The sequence below is a fragment of the Rattus rattus genome, chromosome 15, assembly GCF_011064425.1.
Source record: "Rattus rattus isolate New Zealand chromosome 15, Rrattus_CSIRO_v1, whole genome shotgun sequence".
NCBI lineage: Eukaryota > Metazoa > Chordata > Mammalia > Rodentia > Muridae > Rattus > Rattus rattus.
In genome coordinates, this window is record NC_046168.1 from 52,002,457 (window position 1) to 52,020,533 (window position 18,077).

At 47.6% G+C, this 18,077-nt stretch overlaps 2 protein-coding genes across 4 annotated transcripts; both read right to left on the reverse strand.

Moving 5' to 3' along the window:
- Nucleotides 1-1,403: 1,403 nt before the first annotated feature.
- Txnl4a (thioredoxin like 4A) lies at nucleotides 1,404-16,377 on the reverse strand. Of its 3 annotated transcripts, none has more exons than XM_032885575.1 (4): nucleotides 16,280-16,377; nucleotides 15,812-16,001; nucleotides 4,687-4,790; nucleotides 1,404-1,752 (listed from the first exon to the last, which is right to left on the reverse strand). In XM_032885575.1, exons 2-4 carry the CDS (start codon nucleotides 15,962-15,964, stop codon nucleotides 1,581-1,583), a joined length of 429 nt encoding a protein of 142 aa, XP_032741466.1. In that variant the 5' UTR covers nucleotides 15,965-16,001; nucleotides 16,280-16,377; the 3' UTR covers nucleotides 1,404-1,580. The 3 variants fall into 3 exon arrangements, with proteins under 3 accessions (XP_032741466.1, XP_032741467.1, XP_032741468.1); XM_032885577.1 differs by lacking the exons at nucleotides 1,404-1,752; nucleotides 4,687-4,790 and adding exons at nucleotides 9,922-11,273; nucleotides 12,971-13,039; XM_032885576.1 differs by lacking the exons at nucleotides 15,812-16,001; nucleotides 16,280-16,377 and adding an exon at nucleotides 12,971-13,039.
- Nucleotides 9,922-16,357, reverse strand: LOC116884466 (N-alpha-acetyltransferase 11). The gene is made up of 4 exons (XM_032885574.1): nucleotides 16,280-16,357; nucleotides 15,812-16,001; nucleotides 12,971-13,039; nucleotides 9,922-11,273 (listed from the first exon to the last, which is right to left on the reverse strand). Exon 4 carries the CDS (start codon nucleotides 11,191-11,193, stop codon nucleotides 10,531-10,533), a length of 663 nt encoding a protein of 220 aa, XP_032741465.1. The 5' UTR covers nucleotides 11,194-11,273; nucleotides 12,971-13,039; nucleotides 15,812-16,001; nucleotides 16,280-16,357; the 3' UTR covers nucleotides 9,922-10,530.
- Nucleotides 16,378-18,077: the final 1,700 nt, after the last annotated feature.

Genomic DNA, 18,077 nt, shown 5'->3' on the forward strand with positions numbered 1-18,077 from the left:
CTGTCACATCGAATTTAAGGACATTCTTGAGGGCGCCAGACGGAGTTTCCCTTTATGTAGGGAATCAAGAACAACTCCACATGGGACCATCCATGGCCAGCGAGAGAAGCTAAACTCCCCGTCCCCAACCGCCCCACCTTACAGGGTCTCAATATGTAAACCAGATGACCAGACTGGCTTTTTGACCAGAAATGTCTACTTCTGCCTCCGCTAGCGTTAAAGGTGTGCACCACCATGCTCAACTGTACTACTTTTGTTAATGGGCACATTAGTGCTAGACATCCCACTGCAGATGGGCTTGTGACTGACTTTTTGCAAGCTAGGACTACTACTCTACCACCAAGCTGCATCCCAGGCCTGGACTCACGGCTTAGTCCATTTGACAAGTGTGTTTATTTGTAGGTAAGATGTCTGCTTCACTCCTGAGTTTTCACAGTGGGCCAGCTTATGAAGAGCCCACGAGGTGTCCAGTGAGTGGCCACCACTGCGTACTATGGAGACAGATGAGACAGGTACAGAGGCCTGCCCGAGTCAGTGAGGAGCTCGTCCGATGTCAGCTCCTCGGATGCTGACCTTTCTGAGTTTGTGTTCAGAGAGGTGAGAGGGTAGACCCAGGTCCCTCCACATTGCCAGGAAGAAACAAGAGGAAACTGAAGTAGATAAGGGGACTTGTACTGAGTGAAATGAGGACCCTGCCTCCTTAGGAAGTAAGACACAGACAAACGGGGGAAGAGTCGAGGACAACTCACGGAAGGGAAGCCCCAGACAATTGCTATTTTGCAGTTGTCTTGAGCACAGCAGTCTGGCCTTGGCGGGAAGCGGGGGTGCATCACACCTGGATTCCAGGGCTATTTTATACGCTGAGTAAGAGTAAGACTGGGTCCTCTTAAGGGTTGTCACCCCAAATCAATATATTGATGTTTTAAGCTCAGAATCTCAGACCACGACCTTATTTGAAGTGATTATCACACGTAATTGGTTAAGATGAGGTTGTCAGAGTGAGGTGGGCCCCTCAGACAATGTGACTGGTATTCTTATAACTATGGATATTTTGAGATTGGTGTACACATGCGTACACATGACATACACAACTCGTAAGGAAAATGGCAAACACTGGGATAACGTACTCTCAATCCAAGGTTCACCAAGGACGGCTAATAACCTCCAGAGCTAAGGGGTTACTGTGGATAGCCCACGCCTCAAATGGAACCCAGAACACAGCCACCTCAGGTGCAGACCTGGAAAACCGTACAGCTGAAATGTCTGTGGGAGCCACCCCGTCTGTGGTATTTGCTTGACAGCTCTAGCGACCACTTGAAGATGTAAAACCTGACAGCCTCATGGGACAGACAACGCTTTCACCGAGAGTGAAGACATTTACAGTCAGTAAAGCACACGGCAGATTCCTACTGTCCCTTCACGTTTATTTGCTTCAGGGAGTTAAGGCCCCTGTAACTCATCTCAAGGCTCCTCCAGCTCTAAGGCCATGTTCTGCTGCAGGCCCTTTCCCGAGGCTATGAGAGCAGAGTCTGTCTAGCCAAAGAGGCTCCCAGTGTCCTGTGCACAGCCTGAGGCAGTGCTCAGTATCTGTACTTGGTAGAATAGTCCTTGGGAGACACCACCAGGCCTCGGCCTTTGCGGGCGCCACGGTACACGGTCTCTATGATGTCAACCATTTCCTGCTTGTCTTCCATGGCCCAGTTGATCTTGTTATTGTTACCAGTGCCCAAATCAATCATGATGTGCTTGTTTCTGAAAGAGAAGAGAAGAGCGATGCTCACAGAGAACCCCACGCACGTCTGTTCTCTCTGCGGCCTAAGCACCTGTAATGCCATTTAAGAGCACAGACCACTCAAAGAGTCCACAGTTCAAGACAAAATAAAGACAAACACTAAATATAATTTTCTATAGAAAAACTCTGCACTCTTCTTGGATTTTCTGTGAATTTGTTTACATATGTAATTTAGTTCTTTTGAGACAGGGTCTCTCTACATATCTCTGATTGTCCTGGGACTCACTTTGTAGATAGGGCTGGCCTCAAACTCAGAGACCCCATTGCCCCTGCTCCCGAGTGTTAGACTGAGGGCATGCACCGCTGTGCCCTGCAATTGTGCATCCGTATCTTGGACTGTAAAGGTCAAAGACAGCTGTATCGTTTGGAAAGACAAGCAGTTTTCCTGAGGTGCTCTAATTTTCCTGAAAAAGCCTGTGACCTTCTCATGCTTTGTGCACAGGGACTTGGTACAAATTCACCAAACGCTTTGTAACCGTGGGTTGAGAATGATGGCTTTGCCCACCTGGCATGCTGTGACTGAGAAGCAAACAGTCTTTAGCCACTCACCCTTCAGAGGACAGGCCTTTCCCTCACTTAGGAACCTGTATTTGTACTTTCTGAATAAAGATATTAATCCCTACTGAACTTGCATGAATTTTTTCAAGTTTCTAAAGATCTGTTTCTATTAGTCTAACACTATGGGATCTCGCCTATGGAATCACACACTGGCTTCCATTATAGCCCATGACCACGCCCCACTGGTTCTGAGAGCAGTGAAAAGGTCAGTTTGACATGACATATGTCAAACATTCGCTCCCAGGGAGCATTCCATGTCCTCGGTTAGCCCAGGAAGGGGGTGGACACCCACACCTCCTCCCACCCACACGCACAGCAGCCCTGCTGGGCTCTATGGCTCAGTCTCTCTGTAAGCACACTGGACATGACTAGTTCTTTGTATACCCGGGAACCCTGTGTGATTCTGACAGGCTTCAGGCAGTCTTATCTCTGCAAAGGGTTTTTGTAAAGAGGAGCCTGGCTTCTTTTACTCTGTCCCAGTCCTAAGAGTAAAACCTGGTAGGTACTCAGAGCATGCACTGGGGCATAAACTGACCACTCTTGACTCTTGTTCTAGAACTTTGGGTCACAGAAGAAGGAGGAAGTTTGTCTTCTTTTCTGAGTCCACTATCTGCCCTAATGACCTCAAAGACACCGGCTGTCCCTACCCACACACCAACACTGCTTCCTCCAACCTCCTCCCATGCCTGTCGCTGTCTCTCTAAGCTAGCCCCTCTCTCCCATGTGAAGTGAGCGCCTTGTTTCTCACAAAGAGAAGGACTTTGGTTGCACAGTGGGAAGGAACTACTGTGTCCTCTAGTTGTATGGAAAGCAGAACTTGTTAACTGAATTTGCTTTTTAGCAGAAGAGATTTCCAAACAAGGAAGTGCTGCCTGTTTTCTCTCTGTCCGTAAAGGACAGAGATGAGTGGGCTCAGGACCGTTAGTGAGAAAATTAAACTCGCAGCTTCTTCAGATAGCACAGTGCTGAAGGCCAGAACATTCGCAGGCAGGAACTGTGGAGGAAGAGAAGACTGTGGAAAGAAGAGAATGGCCCCCACTGTGGCTGAAAGAGCAGGTCAGCCTGCTCAGCTGCAGGCATCAGTCATGAAGGAGACTTGGTTAGATCCCTTCCCAGGGGGAGCACGCAGCTAGGAGAGTAATACTGAGCCTTATTAAAGTTTGTCTGGGCCTGTGTGCTGTGTGTGCAGGTGTGGGGGTGTTGGAGGTGCAGGGGGAAGAGGCTCCCTGTTTCTGCCCAATCCCTCTGAGCTGGAACAACCTCACAGGGCAGGGGTCATGCTGTAGACCTCAGAGCAGCTGACTGGGTGATCTGGACAATGAGGACTGTGACCTGCTGGTCCCAGGAGTGGGGTCTCTAGGGTCCTTGGAGACCTGGGAGAGGGTCCTGGCTTGCTTTAAGGGAAGGATAGTCTCAAGGATAATAGACAAAATCCTAAAATACCGCCCGTCCCCGGGACCTCTGCTGTGACACTGCACAGGACATTCCGGACACGGGCCAGGCTCCTCAGCAGCTGGCTCTAAAAGGAGATCACTGTGATTACCCAACTCGCACTAGTCTGACCCCCTCTAAGAGGGAGGGGATTGTGGGAAAAGCTCACCGTGACAGACAACGGATGCTGCCTTACTCAGACAGAGGAGCCTTAAAGAGCAGAGTGGCTCCCACCAACAGCAGCAAGAAGAGAAGCCTCAGACACCTGCAATCACCCAGCCCACAGGTCACACCTGAGACCCTGCTTACCTCAGCCTCAGAGCTGTGAACTCACAAACCAGAGCCAGTTTACGCTAAGCCTGTGCATGAGATCAAACACACAACTCCGCTTTCTACCTGGACACCGCCTTTGGAGGTCTATGACTATGACCAACTTCTTTAGTAATTACGAGAAAAACTTTGGATGAGTAGAACCAGTCAAATGAAGATGTCTTCCCAAATTCCTACCGGAGTGTCGGAGCTGGTGAAACAACCTGGGCGTGCATGGAGCGAAGCAGCTCAGGTTTCCTTCTTGGACTTTGTCAACAGACACCACATAAAGTCAGTGCCAATATCTAGCGAGTGAAGCTGGATTCTAAAAGGTTTCTTCATCAGCAGATTTTATCTGAAGGTATTTTAAATGCCTGAAAGAATGTCTATTTAATTACACTTCACAGCCGTTTCTGGACAGTATTTCAAGAGTTATTTGTTGTTTGAGTGGATGTTAAAGTTGGAATTGGTACTTTACAACTATTTAAAAGACTCAAACTGCACAACTGACTTCCTTCTGAGCAAAAGGATCTGTCTGTCCCATCAAACTCCAGCCCAACAGAGCTCTATTTAAGCAGCAGTTTCAGACAGCCTACCTGAAGAAGAACATGACCGTGCACGGGTCATAGAGCTCATACATCTTGTTGAAGTCAGGTACTTCTGTAATATCCACAAGATAAATAACTGCAAAATTTTTAACCTGGAAAGAGATTTTAAAAACCAAAATAAGATAAAATTGGTTTTCATTGTATAAAAGTAAATTAAAACAAAAAACAAGACTGTGTAACTGGGCATTTTTTCAAACCAGTTACTAAATATTTGTCCCACAGAGCTGATGAAGAAAAACCACATGGTCCTGCCAGGTTCTGACCAATGCTACTCACAGCTCTCTGCCAGCTCCAAGTCACTTAAGAACTCAACTTGTCTCATGATCAAGTTAACAGTCTTGCAGGAAATGCACACAGCCCTCTCACTTGCCTACTAACGAGCCGTTTTCTAAGTTTTTGTAAGTTTGTACTTACAAATACTCATTCCATACGTTATCAGACTCAACCATCCACTCTCCCCCAATTGTTCATTTCAATGCTTGCAAACACTACTAGTTATTATTCCACATGCTAAATTTTCTATGATTTATTACAACTTTCTATCGCAAATGTATCAGTTTAATAAAAATTTTTAAAAAGACTGAAAGCACCCTAAATCCCATTGCTGTTAACGTTTTTGCTAAGTTCTCCCTACCTCTTCCTAGATTCATTCTAAAACTCTAGCACTTTGACAAGATGGCCATACTGTATTCTGCTTCCACTATAGGCATCCTTGTCCACCAAAGACAAGGGCTCTTCAGCTGCCGGCTGGAACACTCTTTGCTTATTTCTTTGCTGAGTTTCGTAGAGCATCAGTAATTATTCTACTATGCGTATTGACTTTAAATTTATGTAGACACTTCCTAAGGATAAACCTTAAAGCAGCCTTAGACACAGAGTGATGCGTTCCTTAAGTATGCTCTGTGCACTATCTAAAGGCACGACCTAGACATGTCATAGACATGCCACTTGCCCCAAGTCTCGATTCCTAACCCCCAAACTGAGAAGTGACTCTGGGAGGGTCACTACGGATGAAGCTGGTCATGAGGTTAGGCTAGGAGGTGGATCCCCACTCCACTGCTCTATTTATAGGGACAAACCACATGACAGCCACTGGGAACATGGGCACCAGAGATGTGCACACAAGCTGAAGCCAGCACCAGGAGCCACCAACCAACAAACCAACCCAGGGATTCCCCACTTCCCATCTTCCTTTAAGAAAGATGAAACGGATTACCATGGGTACATGTGGGTGCAGGGCATGTCCAGCATGCGCCAGGATTACCATGGGTACGTGTAGGTGCAGGGCATGTCCAGCATGCGCCAGGATTACCATGGGTACGTGTGGGTGCGGGGTATGTCCAGCATGCGCCAGGATTACCATGGGTACGTGTAGGTGCAGGGCATGTCCAGCATGCGCCAGGATTACCATGGGTACGTGTGGGTGCAGGGCATGTCCAGCATGCGCCAGGATTACCATGTGTGGGTGCGGGGTATGTCCAGCATGTGCCAGGATTACCATGGGTACATGTGGGTGCGGGGTATGCCCAGCATGTGCCAGGATTACCATGGGTACGTGTGGGTGCAGGGCATGTCCAGCATGCGCCAGGATTACCATGGGTACGTGTGGGTGCGGGGTATGCCCAGCATGCGCCAGGATTACCATGGGTACGTGTGGGTGCAGGGCATGTCCAGCATGCGCCAGGATTACCATGGATACGTGTGGGTGCAGGGTATGTCCAGCATGCGCCAGGAGGAGGGCAACGTCAGGAGAGTTTTCTTTCACCACGGAGATGTTCCAAGGACTGAATTCAGGTTATCAGGCTTATGTACAAATACTTTTGCTGCCTTGCTGTACACCCACCCTCCTTATTCCTTGACATATTATCTCATTTTATATTCAGAGGAACCTTAGCATGTTGCCCTTAGAGACAGTGAGTCACTAGCTGGCACAAGGTCATACCACAATGTATCTCCAGGTTTGGCTCCATGTTCTCTCAAGTAGCTTTGATATCCCTGAGGTGTCAGTACTGGTGAGGACTAAAGACTGCACAACACTTAGGGCTCTTGCCACCAAGCCTCAGTACTCAGGACAAAGCTGCATGACGAAGGGAATCGACTATGGTGCCTGTGTACACACACACACACACACACACACACACACACACACACACACACACACACACACACACAGGCTGTTCACTTTGGGTTTGTCTGAGATGGGATCTTATTATTCATATAGCCCAGGATGACCTCACACCTGCTCTGTAGTCCAAGGGGATCCTGACGTTGTGATCCTTCTGCTTCTGAGTACAGGGATTACAGGTGTGGACCAACCTCGCCTGACTATGAATACCTTAGTGTTTTCCCTTTTGTGGCACTGGATTGAACCCAGGGCCTCATGCCTACCAGGTGAGCATATTACCATAGAACTTATTAATCTCTGTCTTCTTGTATTTTGAAATAGGTCTCACTAAATTTCCCTGACTGGCCTTTAAGTCATGTTATAGCCCAGTCATGCCCTGGACTTGTGGTCTTCTTGCTCCAGCCCCCCAAGTTCTGAAATGGCAGGCACCCGCCATTACACCCATTTCCTTTATCTCTTCATGGCTAATATTCCTAAAACCTACCAGCTGGGCTGGGCACAGAACTTAGTGTTTGCTACATGTGCAAAATCTTTGGTTCAATCCCCAGTATGTTCCCCCACCAAGCTACCTGCAAAAAACAAACTCTCGCCTTATATGTAGGCCAGTGGTAGAGCACTTGCCTAGTATACCCAATGTCCTGGACTGGGTTTCCAGAACATCAAAAACTACAAACCCCACCCAGAAATCCAGTTTGGTAACTTAGTTTATGGGGAGTAACCTGTCTGTCGCCTGGGATCTGCTTCCAGTGGTACAGCACAAAGGTGAGTTCAAGACTGCCACCCTGACAGTGTAACAGGCATTGGCTGCACTCTATTGCTGGCAATATTCCAAAAGTCAGCAAGGAGATTAAATCATAAAGCGACAGTTTATACTTAACAAGGACTTCAACGTACATGATACACTGTGCACGTCTGGCACATGAAGAATATGTGCCGTGTACACATCATGGTGCATGAAGGACGTGTGTGCGTTACCATCTGCACATCATGGGATGCAAGGGATGTGTTTATATTAATCACTAGAAACCATGAACTCCACTCCCTCACCTCGTGCACGCCTTAGTTGGATCTCATTCACTGAAAACTGCTTTCCCATAGCATCCATGTTGAAATCATTAGCCAGGTCACCAGCTCCCAGCTTCCATAATAAACACATTCCATCCTGGTATTATTTAAAAATAAAATTGCTCACCGTAGAAGATGAGGGCATAGAATCATCAGATTAGGAGGCTGTGTTCCATTTTCTGTTCAACTTGTCCAAGATCATCCAGTTTACGTACCAACCACAAAACCGTTTAAATATGGGGACATTCAGCTACCAGGGAGAGCACCTCAATAAACACCAACCTGCTTGAAGACACGTTTCTCCTGTTTTCAAGCTTAGTCCACCGGCCCATCATCATTAGACAAAGACTCCATGTCAAACACACTCACATAAGGACTTACATAAACATTTCAGGGCAGATTGGCTCAAAGTGTCAGAGAACCTGCCACAGACAAGGAACTTCCTGATCATGAATTCTAATTCTTTCAACAGTCTGAGACCATGTCAGTGTTTCACATGCCAAGAACTTAAGGTTCAAAGCCCCAGGGGAAACAGAGTTGAAACTGCACCCAGGTCTGCCCCAGATGCCCCTGGATGAGAATTCCTGAGCTGAGTCATGAAGAAACTGTTCTGCCTGAAGAGGTGGAGGCAGAACTGTGGAGGGCGGGCGTCATTCAGTAAAGAGAACTCCACCTATAAAGACAGAAAGAGCTGGGGGTGGCACCACCTCTAATCCGAGCACTGGGAGGCAGAGGCAGGCAGATCTCTGAGTTGGGAGGCCAAAGTTGGTCTCCAAAGTAAGTTCCAAGGTCAGCTATGCAAAGAAACCGTCTCAAAACACAACAAAAGAGAAAGAAAAAGACAGACACAAGACAGCAGCAGACACAAGACCTCATTGTCTAGCTTCTGGATGAGAAAGCAGAATTAGGAATCTCTTCTTGGAGCGCCTATTCACAAGGTCCTAGACACAGGCCAGGCTCAGTAGGTGCCAAGAAAGGAACCCTACGATGGCTTTTAAGTACTGTTTGGTACAACTTGAGGTTGGGCTGGGAGAGACTACCTCATGGCCACCATTTGCTTCTGACCAGCCCTGAGCACCTCAGGTGTTGATGCTGGGACTTCAGCGTTATCGTAGAGCCCTTTACAGGAGAAAGCATGAGGGCTAGGAGGAAACCTCCCAGTGACACAGTCGATGCTTACTTAGCATGTGTAAGGCCCGCACTGCAATCTCAGACACCAGCCCAATCAACAAGGAGGCACCTGTGCTGAGGTCCCTGAGAACTGAAGTCAGACAGAACTAAAAAGCTGTAACTGACTCCTGGGCAAGACGGGAGAAACTGCTTATGAAGCTGAAGGAGGGTATTAACCATGGAAAACACTAAGGTGAGGAAGTTCCTGGCAAGACAGGAAGAGACAATTAGGTGGGTAGGGAAGGAAAGTGTCAGGCAGCCTTCACTCTATGATGAAGACATGGACCTGATGTTCTTCCTAGCAGGCAGTGAGGTGAGGGGCTAAGGTAGAATCATCACAAACCAAAACCCAGTTTCCTGGTAGTTTTGCTAAGACAAGATCTTACCCTGTAGTCCCAACAGGCCTAGGACTTGCTAAGTAGATTGGACAGGCTTAGAACTCAAGATATGCCTGCCAGAGGGAGCCTTACCACTGGCTTACTCTGCCCATTTGTAATGGCCTGCCAACATCTTAAATGTCATAAAGCAGAAATACTCATTTCATACACATTACAACAAAGCTAAAATTTAAAAAAATTAATAATGGGAAGACTAACCTGCCTTCCTCAAAATTAACTACCAATCAATGCAACAAAAGTTAAGAATGGGGATTTTGATTATTTACAGCCAGACTCCCAGTCCCCCAAATAGAGAAGTTGGTAAGAGGAATCATGTCCTCTCAAAAATGAAAACCTCGGCTGTTTTATAACTCTTCAGCTCAACCCGACGCCCTATTGGGTGGAATGTGTTACCTCCACAGAGGTGCCCTTGGGACTAAACTCGAAGCACTAGAAGGATTAACCAATCAATTCCCACAACAAATGTGTTCTCCTTCTTATATTTTTATTTGTTCAGGTTAGAGATTGCAATTTAATTTCTGCTTGTCCTTTCCTTAAGATCTACAAATTCTGCTCCCGTATCAGTCCAGAACCCATTACCATCTCCGACCAGGAAAGGGAACATTCTTCTTCAAAAGGAGGGAGGGCAGGGCCAGGCAGTTCCCCACAGAAAGCAAGAGTGGGTAACTCCCCACGGGGCAGAGGGCATGAGGACTAACTTGATGGTTCTACTCCAAGGAAAACCCAGAAAACAATGGCAAAGGCAGAACGCTGGGGTATTCTCAAGTTGTCCCCACTTCCTGTTTGGCATTCCAGGGTTTGGAAACCTGCGGGATACACACAACCAGTACAGCACCCAACAGAATCTGATGGCAGCATGAAGAAGCCAAGAAAGGCTGCACGGCAGTCCTCAGGCCTCCTTGACTCCCGCACAACAGGTTCTGTCCAGGTGTGCCTCCATGATCACACAGGTTATGCAGAAGGTTGCTAAGCAGCGAAAGGAGAGCCATTCGGGTCACAGAGCAGGGACTGCAGGGCAAGGTTCCCAAGAACAATAAGGCTAAACTACAAGGACCTGTAGTGCTCAGGCAGGCTCTAAGAGGCGGACCCCAAGGTCTGCAAGCTGTCTTGGACATCAGTGCTGTCTTTGCCATCACTGCCACTGTCGCCTCCAGCCAGGTTCTCCTGCTGACAGGCCTCTTCAGAACCAGGAAGTGTGCTCCCCTGATTCTCCTTGGAACCCAGAACCACGTATCTGCCTTTCTTCAGCACCAGCTGCCTTCTCAGCTCATCTGCCATCTGCGAGAGATCTCGCTTCATAGCATACGCATCTTCGCCATCTGCATAGTACTTGGGCTCCACCTCACTGACCTGGAAGTTCAGGGTGTTGGAATAGAGGTGCAAGGCTGCTCGGTTGCTCTTCCTGACATGCAGGGAGACATACTTAGCACTGAAGTTCTCGATCATGGCCCGGGAGGCCTGGTCCATCAGCTTCTGGGCCAGGCCAAGGCGCCGGTGGGAGCGTTTCACAGCCAGTGAGGTGATGTGTCCATGAGGGACATCATCGGGGTCTTCCTCCATCTTGGCCAGGACGTAGCCCACGATCTTGCCGTCCTCGTCCTCAGCGATGTAGGAGAGCTGAGGCCACGAGAGGCCGTGGTAGAAGTAGTACTTCATCTGGTAGTTCTCGGGCAGGCACAGCAGGTTGCAGTGCTGCATGTTCATCAGGTCGTCCGGCCGAGCCCGGCGGATGTTCATATTGGCGGCAGGAAGGCCTGTCAGACCCCGGAGAGTCAGAGAGGATGCCACAGAGCACAAGCGACACCAGCACCGTTTGCCTCGAGGAATTGACACAAAGGTGTATTTCAAAACTCAAGAAACACAGTATGTCACTACAAATGCATCTCTGACGAGTATGGGTGATCAGATCGTCCCTAAGGCAACTACATGACCTTAATTATACTCATGCTTCCAGATGCTCCTATCCAACAGGACTCTGCTGTCTTGGCAAAGACTGCATCCTTCCACAGAGAGGCCGGGCACTCACGGTGCAGGCGGGAGTCAGCGGCAGACGTCCCTAGAGCCCTGCTAACCTGTGAGCCTTCTAGGATTCTATGTGCACCAGCTAAGTGTGCAAAGATCTCCAAGAGGGGCTGCCTGAACTCGGTCTGGCTTCCATGGAGGTAAGATATAAACCAGCAGCACGGTTTCTCCCGTCACTGTCCATCCATTTATCAATTTCCAGTTCACTATAATTTCCACCTGTTTTATCTAAAACTGAGATTAAAGTAGATGTCCACTACTTTTCCCCTCCAATATCATTTTGAAAATCTAAAATAAAATGGAATACTGCTTTGCATATGCCCAGCAGAGGATTTATTTCCCACAGCTATGGAACTTTAGAAAGCATGGACAACATGTGTGTGTATGTGCTTCCTAACAAGCACACATCTGAGCCGGAGGAACCTTTCACATCAGAACACTTGCATGTCTGTTACGCTTTTCTGTTTTTGTGAGACAGGGTTTCTCTGTGTAGCCCTTGCTGGCCTCAAACTCAGAGAGACCATCTGCCTCTGCCTCCCGAGTGCTGGGTTGATGGCGTGTGCTACCATGCGGCTCACTTGTGTCTCACTTTTATGACTTGTAGAGACCTTTGCACTAACCTGCCTTGTCTCCCCTTTATGCCCAGCTTTACGCCCCCTTTCATAACAGGCACAAGCTAGAAGTTACTTAACTAACTTGGGGAAGGGCCTGGCCAATCCTGCATGGTCCACTCCTGTTAGTGCCAGCTCACTGTCAGCTACGGGACCATTCACAACCCACAGGCTGTGCCTGAGACTCCTCACCTAGGCGAGCACTGACTGCCACAGATCAAACACAATCTTTACCCTCATGGCAAGACAGACTCTCCATTATTCTTTAAAAGCTCTGTAAACATTATTTGTCTTGTATAGTTTTCTAAAATTCTAAGGTTTGGTATGCATAAGGTGTGCATATGTGGAACATATATGCCATCATAACACATGTGTGGAGGTCAGAGAACAAACAAGGGAATTGGTTCTTTCCTGGACTTTGAGGTGGATTCTGTGGCAAGGCCTTCATTGTTGTCTCACCAGCCACAGTGTCTTTCAGAACACACGGTCACATTTCAATATATTTTATATATTAAAGATATTTTAGATGCCATTTGTATGGGCTTTTTAGTATATAAAAATGGTCTCTCCATTCCTGCCTGTCACAGTATCAAGGGAATACTCATCTCTAAAAACACTTGTGACAAAGTATATTCCTACCCCTTGGGAAAAGAGATCACAGGTACATGAAAGTCCTTCTTCAAAATTGCATGAAGCCACTTTACAGAGAAGTTACTCAGTAAACTCTAGACCTGCAGCTGAGCTCCCTACCACCTTTAACTCAGTACTCCAGCATCACATGGAGGTGCACACAGCAAGAGGAAGCAGCTCACTGGCTAATGCATATCTCGGGAGAACAGGGACACTTAAGTCCAGCCTGAACACACACAACTTTTACTCACTTTAAGACAGCTGGGATATCCAAACAGGACTCATACAAGATGAGGAAGATCTCCCACTATCTTCCATTTCTGCGGAGGGAGATTTTTAAATAGTTATACTGTTCTTTATACTAAAATCTTAAATTTCAAAAATTTATGTTGAATGCTCCCTGGAGTTTCCAAAATTATGAATGTTTATTTGCCATCATACTGAGGAAGTAGAACAATAATAATGATTTTAATGTATTTCAAACTTACATCTTAAAACTATACTAAAACACAGTATTAAAAGTTTATTAAAGATATGGAAGAGATTACTCAGTGGTTAAAGAGCTTGCAGGACTCAAGTTCAGACCCCCAGAAACCTTCATAAATACCATGATGGCCTACCTTAATTCTAGTCCTAGAAGATGGAAGACAGGGGATCCCTAGAGCAAGCTGGCTAGCAAGGCAAGCCTTACTGGCAAGCTCTAGTGTTAAGGAAAGACCCTGCGGCAGTGAATAACGAGTGAAGAGTGACTGAGGAGGACTGCCACAGGGCACCTGCCCAGCATGCCAGCACAACAGAGTTAAGAGGGGCCAGCGGGTAGCTCATTAAGAATGCAATCACACGGGGCTGGGGATTTAGCTCAGCGGTAGAGCGCTTGCCTAGCAAGCGTGAGGCCCTGGGTTCAGCCCCCAGCTCCAAAAAAAAAAAAAAAAAAAAAAGAATGCAATCACACTTTTCTTTTTGGACGAAAGAAACGGCATCTTAAAAGACAAAAGGAAATATTTTTCAAAGGAGACTAAGGAACCCAACACCACACAGAACCTATGTCTGTTGAGTGGGATGGCAGGTGCTGTCCGCACCAGATGCACAAGAGAAGCAGCACAGGGAAATCTTAAATTCTGTTCAGCTGGGAAGCTAAGGGCCTCAGACACAGCCATCCTAACGGACCCAACCTGGCACTGCTCACACCACCTTCAGGTCAGAATAGTTAAAGGACGGCTGTCTCCAACCCAACAGGGAACTTGCTTGTAGTGGGGCTTCAGTGAATCTCAGTTTGCCTTTGTCTGAGGGACCCCACCGCCTCATTCGTACTCTAGCCTGACCGGCAGGAGAGCCTGCATAAGAGAAGTGATGCCCTCCTTACCCCCCAGCCACACCCTCAGGCCTTCACCGTCCTGGAGTCTGAGAGGAACAGGGCAGGGTTGGCTGAGAAGTACTGCTACCCAGAGGCTAATCTCCACCGAGGAGCTCCTGAATTCACCTCAGTAATAAGGACTTCTGGGCCTCAGCCCAGACCAACAGTGTTCCTGAGACTCACTTCAGAAGCAATCCCAAAGGCACCTGTGGTAACCGGATGTCAGAACTGTCCTCCGCTGTCCTCTCCTAAACACGAAAGTCCAAGACCAGCCAACAGAAAGCCAGACAGCGTTGCTTTTCCTGCACAGACGTCTTCCTGTGTTACTCCAGAGAATGTCTTTGGTATGGTGACTGTAGCTCAGAGGCAGGGCACCTGACTAGAATTCCCAAGACCCTGACTTCACGTACAGCTCAAGTAAATACAGTAACAATCCTGTGGGTGAAGTCATTTGAAAGATAAGAACTGCTTTAAGCCAACGTACGTTAGCATCCGTGAGAGGGAAAACAGTTTCAGCATTTCTATCAGCGTTAACTCTTCTCTAACACAAACTTTCAGGCTAGGCCTGGTGGCAAACGCCTTTAATACCAGCACTGGAAGGTGGAGGCAGAGGCAGGTAGATTTGGCTGTGATGTCTAAAGACTACATACATTCCAGGGCTACGTGGGGGAGGTCCTGTCTCAAACAAATAAGAAAATAAAAGACTACTCAAATTACTTATGGAATAATATTAAATATTACTGTCTTTGCCATTCGCCCTGTTGATACAATCATAAAAAACACTAAGTCATCCTAAAACTGTGAAGAGGAATTCACAGAAGGAGAATGAACCTCCTAACCGCAAACGGTGCCTGACAACTGCACTTCTACTGTCAGGGAATAAATACTGCCATCTAGCCTATAAAAATGGAAAATTAAGAACACCAGTTCTACCCAAACACAGCCCTACTGTATGCTCCTAACACTTTCTGTATCTGAGTAACTAAAGCGCTTGGAGGTTCATGCCAATCATATCCCAGGACTTGTGAGGAGGTAGGGAGAATGAAAGAATGTTCTGAGTCTGAATTCCCTCTCTCCCTCTGGGGAGAGAGGGGGCAAAAGTTTACCATGGTATTAAGCTAGAAGTTCTGCTTCAAAAGTACAATAAATTTGTAAGGTATCAAGAAAAAGCCAATACTGTTAAACTAAGCTCCAACAGGCCCAACAAAGGTTGCAAAATCATTCTGTTCACTACACACGCACGCAATACAGTAACAATTTTTGTTTGTTTTTGAGAGTCGGTCTTATACAGTCCTGACTGACCCAGAACTCTGCCTCAGCTTCTAGAGTGCTGGATTAAATGCATATGCCACCGCTCCTGGCCCTGGTAAACCCTTTTAAAAACACGGTCCAAAGCGGTGCCCCGTAACCCCAGAACTCTAAGAGACTGAGGTATCGTGTTCAAGGTCTGTCTAATCATATAAAAGACCCATCCCAGGACAATCCCCTTCCGTAATCACAAAAACAAAATTTATCATCACAACGAGTCACTTATTTTAGGAGGAAGATCATAAATTTCTTCAAAACCTAAGAGACTCTAACCATTTCTGGCACGAACTTTCCCAATACGAATACATGAACCCCCGTCTCTCTCTTTGTGGGTCAATGGTCTGCCTGGAGCTCTGGCAGATTCAGGCTTGAATCTCGTGTCCAAACCACCCTGCCGGGCCCAACAGGGCGAACACTGCACAGGCGTTACCTTTTCGGCGATGCTGTACAGAACCTCGTCCATCTTCATGCAAGTGGGGTCCCAGTCGTGCCCGAAGCGAATGACGACCACGCGGTCCTCCTCCGAAAGAATGGCCTGGTCTACCTGCCAGCCATTGTGCAGATGCGGAAGCATGTACGACATCTTGAACGCGCTTGCGCGGCCGGACGCCGCGAACTACCTATGGGTGGAAAGAGCTGAGGTCGCGACCCCATCCAGACCCCAAGAACCCGGCCTGCACCCCAGATTCTCTGCCTAGGGCCACCCCAGACTCTCTGCCTGGGGCTCCACTGCAAACCCGCAGGCCGCCGCCATCCCAGACCTCCAGTGCCCGCCCGGGGCCCGAAGCCCATACAGGGCCTCGGCTCGCACCGGAACCACACCCCCGCATCTCCAGCCCCTCAGGAGCCATACTCCAGCGGCCCTTGCCCCACTTGGCCACACCAGACGACCTCTAACCTCGTGTGAGCCCACGCGGCCCGACCGCCGGGTCCTCCACCCAGCACCAGCGCCAGCGCCTCCCGCGCCCTCACGCGCTGACGCTTTTCAGCGTTACTGCGCAGGCGCACGCCTGCGTCACGCGCATGCGCGGGGAGGACGCGCTCCACCTCTTGTTCTCCTGGTCGCCGCCAAGCGATCTGTGCCTGAACTTTCTGCACGGGATCGAGCGAGCGAGCGAGCAGTCCCATAGTGCATCGTACTCGCCTTCTTGGCGGCTCGATGCCTCTGCCAAGGGATGCCCGAGTCTAATCTCAGGGCGAGCCTCGTTAGCAAGTGCTTCAAAGCATGGTCGAGACCCAAGCGTCCCCACTCGTAACGCGTCTAGTGGTGGGGAGTGGTGGTTTGCCTCTATCTTTTATTATTTCTTATTGTGCTGAGAAATACGACAAGTCTTTGGCCAAACTTCAGCCATGCTCCTGATCTTTTCCATAGGTCTATCAAGGCATTCTTCTGTAAAATATCTTTCAGCGTCTCCAGACACTCCTGGATATGATCAAGTTTTTGGACCTGTAACTTACCCCAGAGATCAGATGTCCTTGGCTTCAGCCATTATCATCTTCCTAATTTCTCTTTCACAGATCCATCCCTCTTCCACCATAATGTTCCACAGTCAGTGGCTGAACACATTTTCCTTCCTACAAGACCATGTTGTAGTGTTCCTACAACACTCCATCATCTTAAGCTATGGTTTCCTTTACTGTATCTATGTACATGTGTGCGCGCGCGTGTGTAAGTCTGCCACTTTAACCATTTACTGGCATTAAGTATATGTATTGTACAACCATCACCACTATTCATCCCCTGATAAAAATTAAATTAATTAATTAAAAAGCAGCGGCCAGAGAGATGACTCCAAAGTAAAAAGCATTTGTGGCTCTTCAAGATGACCTAGGTTCTGGGGCAAGAGAATTGGCTCAGCAGTTCCAGAAGACCTTGGTTCAATTCCCAGCACCCACATGGTGGCTCACTGTTGTCTGTAATTCCAAGATCTGGCACCCCTACACAAACATGCATGCGGGGAAAACACCAATGCGCACAAAATAAAACAAGACCCAGATTCAATTTCCAGCACCTGTATGGCAGCAACAAACGTCCGTAACTCCAGTTGCCGAGAATTCAGCACCCTCTTCTGCTCTTTTCAGGCACAAGGTGCACATACACATATGTGCAGGCAAAACATTCATACACATGAAATAAATATATATAAGATGCTGTCTCAAAAGTAAATAAAAATAAAAGATGTTTTTAATAAAAATAATATTTATTGACATATACTGTACATGTAGTCTAAAATATCACCCGGGTAGGCACAGAGAGCAGGAACTGAGACTATGAACAAATTTTAGTGAACAGGTAACTTTGAGAAGAAAAAGTAATTGTTTTCCATTTCCTTGACCCTACAGCTTATGGCAACTACCACTATATTCTGCTTGTAGATTGACCTATTTTATACGTTTCTTTAGTTTGTTTTGTTTATTTTATTTTATTTTTTATTAGATTTTTTATTTGAATTTCAAATGTTATTATTTTTCCCGGTTTCCCGGACATAAGCCCCCTATCCCATCCCCCTACCCATCTTCTATAAGGGTATTCCCCTCCTCGCCCATCCCCTTTACCAGCCACCCCAACATTTCCCTACACAGAGAGTGGGGAGGTCCAAACTTGGCAGGACCAAGGGCTTCTCCTTCCATTGGTGCCCAACAAGACCATCCTCTGTTACATATGCATCTGGAGCCATGGGTCAGCCCATGTATAG

Bases quoted from the DNA above. Each gene is read 5' to 3' on its own strand.
- LOC116884466 (XM_032885574.1), bottom strand. From the start codon at position 11,193: ATGAACATCCGCCGGGCTCGGCCGGACGACCTGATGAACATGCAGCAC.
- Txnl4a (XM_032885575.1), bottom strand. From the start codon at position 15,964: ATGTCGTACATGCTTCCGCATCTGCACAATGGCTGGCAGGTAGACCAG. The intron at 4,791-15,811 runs GTAACGCCTGTG...ATCTCTTTCCAG, and splicing joins TGTACAGCATCGCCGAAAAG to GTTAAAAATTTTGCAGTTAT. The intron at 1,753-4,686 runs GTAGGCTGTCTG...CTTCTCTTTCAG, and splicing joins ACGGTCATGTTCTTCTTCAG to AAACAAGCACATCATGATTG.